At 57.1% G+C, this 7,349-nt stretch overlaps 1 protein-coding gene across 2 annotated transcripts; it reads left to right on the forward strand.

The window, feature by feature from the left end:
- Positions 1-2,237: 2,237 nt before the first annotated feature.
- On the forward strand, positions 2,238-6,561 carry PCDH8 (protocadherin 8). 2 transcript variants are annotated; one of them, XM_049815843.1, is made up of 3 exons: positions 2,238-4,649; positions 4,808-5,018; positions 5,498-6,561. In XM_049815843.1, the coding sequence occupies exons 1-3, from the start codon at positions 2,238-2,240 to the stop codon at positions 5,869-5,871; spliced, it is 2,997 nt and encodes a 998-aa protein (XP_049671800.1). In that variant the 3' UTR covers positions 5,872-6,561. The 2 variants fall into 2 exon arrangements, with proteins under 2 accessions (XP_049671800.1, XP_049671802.1); XM_049815845.1 differs by having other exon boundaries at positions 4,811-5,018.
- The last annotated feature ends 788 nt before the right edge of the window (positions 6,562-7,349 follow it).

Raw genomic sequence — 7,349 nt, forward strand, 5'->3', positions numbered from 1 at the left:
AAGGGAAGAGGGAAGAAGGGAAAGAAAGAAGGAAAAGAGGGAAGGAAGAGGGCAGGAGGCGAGGAAGAAGAAAAAGGAAGGGAAGAGAGAAGACGGGAAAGGAAGAAGGAAAGGAGGGCAGGAGGCGAGGAAGAAGGAAAGGGAAGGGAAGAGAGAAGGGGGAAAGGAAGAAGGAAAAGAGGGAAGGAGGCAAGGAAGGAGAAGGAAAGGAAGAGGGAAGAAGGGGAAGGAAGAAGGAAAAGAGGGAAGGAGGCAAGGAAGGAGAAGGAAAGGAAGAGGGAAGAAGGAAAAGAGGGAAGGAAGAAGGAAGGAGGCAAGGAAGAAGGGAAGGGAAGAGGGAAGAAGGAAAAGAGGGAAGGAGGAAGGAAGGAGGCAAGGAAGAAGGGAAGAGGAAGAAGGGAAAGGGGGAAGGAAAAGAGGGCAGGAGGCAAGGAAGAAGGGAAGGGAAGGGAAGAGGGAAGAAGGGGAAGAGGGAAGGAAAAGAGGGGGGAAGGAAGGGCATGCCGTTTCCCGGAGAGCCAGATACCCCCGAGGACCCGCAGCTTCCCTCGCTGCGGGCTGGGGCCGGCGGCCGCCCGGGCACCGAGGGGCCTGGAGGCTGCGGCGGGCTCGGAGCGAGGCCTCGGAGCCTCGCGGGGCAGATGGTTTCGTTCCCCCCGGTTCGTGCCAGGTTTCAGCCTCATGCTGTTATTTTGTTCTTCTGGAACGAGACTGGTGTTGCTTCCCAGAGAGGCCCTATTAGGACAAAAAGAAAATCCTGTGAATAGGCGTAACAGGGCACCAGGAGGGATAGGTCTTAAATGTATTTTAATATGAGCGGGGCATTGTGCGTAATTCAGCGCTCATCATCGTTTAGTCAAAGAGTTATGGCAGTGATTGGGAATGAATAGACGGACATAATGGATACATGTGGCGTTTGCTCATTATATTCAACTTAGTCCAACTCCTCTGTGGAAACTGTTCAACTTTCTCTCCCTTTAGCCTGTCATAGCGAAATAATACAGACATTGGTTCCTCGAATGGGATAGCCTGCCATGCTATTATATTTCTACAGCTAACGAGGGCTTCATAAGCCTTTGATACAGCCTGATCTTTGAAACCTTTCCAAATCTCCTCAAGCTTATGCTAAATCCTATTTGGAACTTTTTTTTTTTTTTTTTTTTTTTTGTCGTCGCCTGCTAGTGCCCCCAGGCTTAAGAAACCCGGGCGGTGACATGCATACTAAAGCATGCGGGGACACCTCCTGAAAGGCGACTTACGGCGCTGATCACAGGCTCTCACGCGAGTAACACACCACTCCGGGTGCCCGGCTGAATGCCGACAACCCCCCCTCCCCTTTCCCCGGGCCCCCCGCACCCCGTTAATCCGCCCTGCGCCCCCGCACCCACCCGCGGCACGCCACGATACGCCACGCCACGCCACGGCACCTGTCCGACCTGGGGCACGATTAGCAAAACTAAACCCCCGGCCGCTCGTTTTAACTCCGAGCTCCCCCGCGCTGGCTCCGGAGGGAGAGAGAGAGAGAGAAAGATGGGGAGGGAAAAGAATGAAACCTAACACGCACACCCCCCACCCCAAGCCAAAAAAATAAAATACAAAAACAAACAAACAAAAAAAAAAAAACAAAAAAAACCACTAAATAATTAAATAAGTAAAATACAAAAATAAAATACAAAAAAAATTAAAATACAAAAAAAAAACCAAAATAAAATACAAAAAAAAAAAAATCAAAAAATTAAAATACAAAAAAAAAAAAAAAAAAACATAAAAAAAAAAAAACAAAAAAAAAAAAAAAACCCCCAAAAAAAAGGAAAAAAAAAAAGAAAGAACTAAAAGGAGGGGGGAGGAATAGAGCCGGAAAAAAAAACCCCAAAAAACCCCCAAAGCCCGGAGAGTGACCGAAAACAAAGGCCCCCGCTCCCGCTCGCCGCCGGAGCCGCCCCGCTCCGGGGAGCGCCGGGGAGGGGGGCGGGGTGGGGGGGGGGGGGGGCCGGACCCACCCGGCCGGGGCGGGGTCCGCCCGCGCCCCGCCGCCTCCCATTGGCTGCGGCGGGGGCTCATTTGCATAGCGCCGTCTATGAAAGGCGGTGCGGCGGGGCGGAGGGGGGCGCAGACGGCGGCCGAGCGGGGCGAGGGGGACGGCGGCCGGTCACCCCGGAGCTCCGCCGTCGGGCTGAGCTCCACACACGCCCCCCGCGCACACACATACACCCCCCCACCGCCCCCAGGCAAGGGCCATGGGCGCCCTGCGGCTGCTGGCCGTGGCCAGCCTGCTGTCCCTGTCCCGCTGTAAGACGGTGAGGTACCGCACCGACGAGGAGGGCGCGCCGGGCACGGTGATCGGTACGTTGGCCGAGGAGATGCCGGTGAAGGCGCCGGGGGAGATGAGCTTCCGCCTGATGCGGCAGTTCAGCAACAGCTCGTTGGTGAGGGTGCGGGAGGAGGACGGGCAGCTGAGCGTCGGCGAAGCGGGGCTGGACCGGGAGCGGTTGTGCGGGCAGGCCCCGCAGTGCGTGCTGGCCTTCGACGTGGTGAGCTGCTGGCGGGAGCGCTACCGCCTGGTCCACGTGGAGCTGGAGGTGCGCGACATCAACGACAACGCCCCCCGCTTCCCCCGCGCCCAGATGACGCTGGAGGTGTCGGAGAGCGCCGCCCCCGGTACCCGCCTGCCGCTCGAGGTGGCCGTGGACGAAGACGTGGGCTCCAACTCCATCCAGAGCTTCCAGGTCTCCCTCAACAGCCACTTCGGGGTGGAGGCGCAGACTCGCGCCGACGGGGCGCGCTGCGCCGACCTGGTGCTGCTCCAGGAGCTGGACCGCGAGCGTCAGCCCTCCTACACGCTGGAGCTGGTGGCCAAGGACGGCGGCAGCCCCGCGCGCTCGGGCACGGCCACCGTGCGCGTCCGCGTCCTCGACGCCAACGACAACAGCCCCGCCTTCGCCCGGGGCTCGGTCACGGTGGAGCTGCCCGAGGACGCGCCGCCCGGCTCCCTGCTGCTCGACCTGGACGCCGCCGACCCCGACGAGGGGCCCAACGGCGAGGTGGTCTACGCCTTCGGCAGCCAAGTGCCCCCCGAGGCGCGGCGGCTCTTCCGCCTCGACCCGCGCTCGGGCCGCCTCACGCTGGAGGCCGCCGTCGACTACGAGCGCACCCGCACCTACGAGCTGGACGTGCGCGCCCAGGACCGGGGCGCCAGCCCCCGCGCCGCCACCTGCACCGTCGTCGTGCGCCTCACCGACGTCAACGACAACGCACCGCGCATCAGCATCAGCGCCCTCCGCGGCGCCGCCAGCGCCGCCGGCGTGGCCTACGTCAGCGAGGCGGCGGCCAGCGAGAGCTTCGTGGCCCTCGTCAGCGCCTCGGACCGTGACTCGGGCGCCAACGGGCAGGTGCGCTGCAGCCTCCGCGGCCACGACCACTTCGCCCTGCAGCGTGCCTACGAGGACAGCTACATGATCGTCACCACGGCGGCGCTGGACCGCGAGCGCATCCCCGAGTACAACCTCACCGTGGTGGCCGAGGACCTGGGCTCGCCACCCTTCAAGACCGTCCGCCAGTACACGGTGCGGGTGAGCGATGAGAACGACAACGCCCCGCTCTTTGCCAAGCCCCTCTACGAGGTGGCCGTGCCAGAGAACAACCCGCCGGGCGCCTACATCACCACCGTGGTGGCCCGCGACCCCGATCTCGGCCACAACGGTAAGGTCACCTACCGGCTCCTGGAGACGCAGGTCATGGGGGCCCCCATCTCCACCTACGTCTCGGTGGATCCCGCCACCGGGGCCATCTACGCCCTCAGGACGTTCAACTATGAGATCCTCAAGCAGCTGGACCTGCGGATCCAGGCCACCGACGGCGGCTCCCCGCAGCTCTCCAGCAGCACCCTGGTCAAAGTCAGGATGGTGGACCAGAACGACAACCCTCCCGTCATCATCCACCCCGTGCTCACCAACGGGACGGTGGAAATCGGCGTGTCCAGCAAGACCTCCCGTGACTCCGTGGTGGCCCAGATCAAAGCTCGGGACGCGGATGATGGGGCCAATGCCGAGCTCACCTTTGCCTTCCTGGAGGAGCCCCGGCAGGACCTTTTCGCCATCAACCCGAGTACCGGGGACATCGTGCTGAGGGGCGACCTCTCTGAAGAGCTGGGACAGCTGTTCAAGGTCATCCTCACCGTGACGGACAACGGCAGACCCCCCCTGGCCACGACCGCCACGGTCAACTTCCTGGTGACTGCCACTGCTCCTTCCAGCATGCAGGAGATGGCCAAGCCCAGCTCCTGGGAAGGAAAGGCTTTGCAGTGGGACATCCCTCTGATCGTGATCATTGTCCTGGCGGGCAGCTGCACCCTCCTCCTGGTGGCTATAATCACCATCGCCACCACCTGCAACAGGCGCAAGAAGGGGAACGAGATCAAAAACAACGCTTCCTTGAAGGACCAGATAGACATCTCCCACCTGGAGAAGGGCCGGCCCGAGGAGGGCAGCCAGAGGGGGAATGTCTTCGAGGTGCGAACCTTTCCCAGCAAAACCTCTTTCACCAGCCCCGACCCTTCTCCAGCTGCCGAAGAGATCTCCACCGCCGAGAGCGGCAGCGACAGCGCTTGCCTCTACGAGGGTCAGAAGAGGCTGAGAGGACCGAGCGGGGAGGTAAGGTCCCACCGTGGGGAAGGGGGGGCAGAGGCTGGAGGGGGGGGGGGGGGATGTCTCGGGGGATGTGAATCGCCGCGGTGCAGTTCTGACGTTGATTTACCCTTCGCCGCTTCCCTCGCTCCCGTCTCCTTTGATCCCCCCCCACCCCACCCCAGCAGGGTTTCGCCACCGCTCCGAGCTACGGCAAAGAGCCTGCACCCCCCGTGGCCATTTGGAAGGGACACTCCTTCAACACCATCTCCGGCCGAGAGGCAGAGAAGTTCAGCGGCAAAGACAGCGGCAAAGGCGACAGCGATTTTAACGACAGCGACTCGGATATCAGCGGAGATGCCCTGAAGAAAGATCTCATCACGCACATGCAGAACGGTAAGGGCTCATTCCCCTGCTCCCGGCCAGCCCCGTGGACGGGTGGACGGAGGGACCCGTCCCCGGGGCACAGGGGGTAAGGTCGGGCAGCTGGAGGTGGAAACCTGACGTTGCGTGGCTCAAACCTCCCGGCTCTTCGTCTCTTTGCAGCAGGCTGCTAGATGCTGGCTGCTCTCGGCGCTGAGCGCCCAGCATGAATTAGCAGGTGCTGGAAGTACTGTAGTGTTGGGTTGTGGGGGTTTTTTTTTCCTCCCCAAAAAGCTTCCCTTAAAGTTAGGGTTGTGGGGAGCGTCCCTAGCAAAATGACGTAACCTTCCCAAGCGTGTTTTGTCGTTGTGCCGTAGAGCATCGCCCCCCCGGCTCCCGCCGTCAGTGCACTGAATCATCCCGTGACTGATAACTCTGAGGATTACGAATGATGTGGATTGATTCCTGCAGTAACGACAGGTTTCTCCTCCTCTCTCCCTCTCTGTCTCTAGGTCTGTGGGCGTGCACGGCCGAGTGTAAGATCCTGGGCCACTCGGACCGCTGCTGGAGCCCCTCCTGCGGCCGAGCCAACCCTCACCCTTCTCCCCATCCTTCAGCACCCCTCTCCACCTTCTGCAAGAGCACGTCCTTGCCCCGCGATCCCCTTCGCAGGGACAACTTTTATCAAGCCCATCTGCCCAAAACAGTGGGGCTTCAGAGCGTCTACGAGAAAGTGCTGCACAGGGACTTTGACCGGACGATCACGCTCCTCTCCCCGCCGCGCCCCGCACGGCTCCCCGACCTTCAGGAGATCGGGGTGCCCCTCTACCCAGCCCCCTCGACTAGATACCTGGGCCCCCAGACTGACGCGGCTGAGAAAGTGTAGCCCAACACGCTCCCCACCCGAGTACACGTGTCCCTGCGCGCACACACGACTAGGTCACTCCCGAGAGCCTTTAAGTTATTGACCAGATCCGGTGTTGTACGTGTAAATATGCAAGATGTGCCTTAAAAATGAAGTCGTTGGGAAAGATTTCCAATCACGTCAGTACTGTTTGATATTTGCAAACAACAAAAAAAAAATTGTTTGTAGTTAACGTAATTTTTATGAAATGTGCAGTATTTAAATTTTTTTTCATGTTTTCTACATCGGGGTGGTTTGTTTTTTTTTTTTGCTTTTGGTTCACCCATGGCCTGCCATTTTTTGTAGTGTTTTTAACCTGTACATTGTGTAATGTAATGTTTGTACATAATGAAAATTGGTTATATTTTTATATAATAAAAGCTTAAAAAATGGGAATTCTTGCCAAAGGAACTGTCTGAAAGACACAATAATAATAATAATATCCTGAATATGTAGAACCTTGTAAGGGAAATTCCTCTTTCACAGTGTAATAATAACCTAAGCAACCCAGTGTACTGAGAACTTTGCCTTGCCAAATGTGACTTGTATTTCTTGAGTCTGTGGTCAACTTAAAGTTAAGTGTTATTTAATTGCCTTTGGTTCCTGTAATCTGTGTCACTGATAAACACTAATAAAGGTTTTGTGCTGTGTCGGAGGGATCTCTTCATGGATTTCATGCTTCAAAGCGTAGAGGTCTTTACAGGTCAAGGAAAGTTATTTTCTGCAGAGAAATGCAGTGGGGAGGAGCGTGAACGATGCTACCGTTCATCTCGCCCACCCTTCGTCTCCAGCAATACCTCACTGGAGGTTTCGCTCTAGAGATTTTAAGGATGGCTTGCAGGGTGGGAGGGAGGGCTGCGTGATGGAGCTGGCCTTTGCTTTTCGCTACCTGGTCTGAGCTCTTCCAGCCTGACCCTTCGCTGGTGGGAAACCGTGTAATTTTAGTGAAGCAAGTGGAGCTATGCCCGTCGACTGAAGTGTTCGTGCTGTGCAAATACCTTTGCGTCCGCAGCCACGCGAGCACTTTGCTTTCCGATCTGGCTGAGACGTTGACTTGAGTCAAGCTGCATGGGTATGTGCTTATACGTTTATCCCTTGTTAAGGCAGCCTTACTGAAGGACAGTAACTTGCGTTTGTGGACGTATATTTATACATCAAGAGAGAGAGGCTTATGTTTGTGCACAAACCAGAAAGAACAGATGTTGATTATGTTGAGATTGTCTGTGACACGTATTCTGTCTCCTCCTAGGAATGACAGTCCTGAAAAAAACTCATACAGAGCTTTGAAATTCCCACCCCTCAAGGTTTCAAGCTAAAAGCGGTTCTCAAATCCTTCCGCCGAAATCAGGTATAGAATAGCATTTAACGAAACAAACTGAAACGTGAGCGTTTCTTCCTGTGTTCAAAAAACCGCTTACACCAGAGATAACACTTCTCCTGGAGTTTTAATATTAGATTGA

Source organism: Accipiter gentilis, chromosome 13 (assembly GCF_929443795.1).
Source record: "Accipiter gentilis chromosome 13, bAccGen1.1, whole genome shotgun sequence".
In the NCBI taxonomy this organism is placed as follows: domain Eukaryota; kingdom Metazoa; phylum Chordata; class Aves; order Accipitriformes; family Accipitridae; genus Astur; species Astur gentilis.

Excerpts from the sequence above, each read along its gene's own strand:
- PCDH8 (XM_049815843.1), top strand. The coding sequence starts at position 2,238 with ATGGGCGCCCTGCGGCTGCTGGCCGTGGCCAGCCTGCTGTCCCTGTCC. Across the intron at positions 4,650-4,807 it reads TGAGAGGACCGAGCGGGGAG|CAGGGTTTCGCCACCGCTCC; the intron begins GTAAGGTCCCAC and ends ACCCCACCCCAG. Across the intron at positions 5,019-5,497 it reads CATCACGCACATGCAGAACG|GTCTGTGGGCGTGCACGGCC; the intron begins GTAAGGGCTCAT and ends CTCTGTCTCTAG.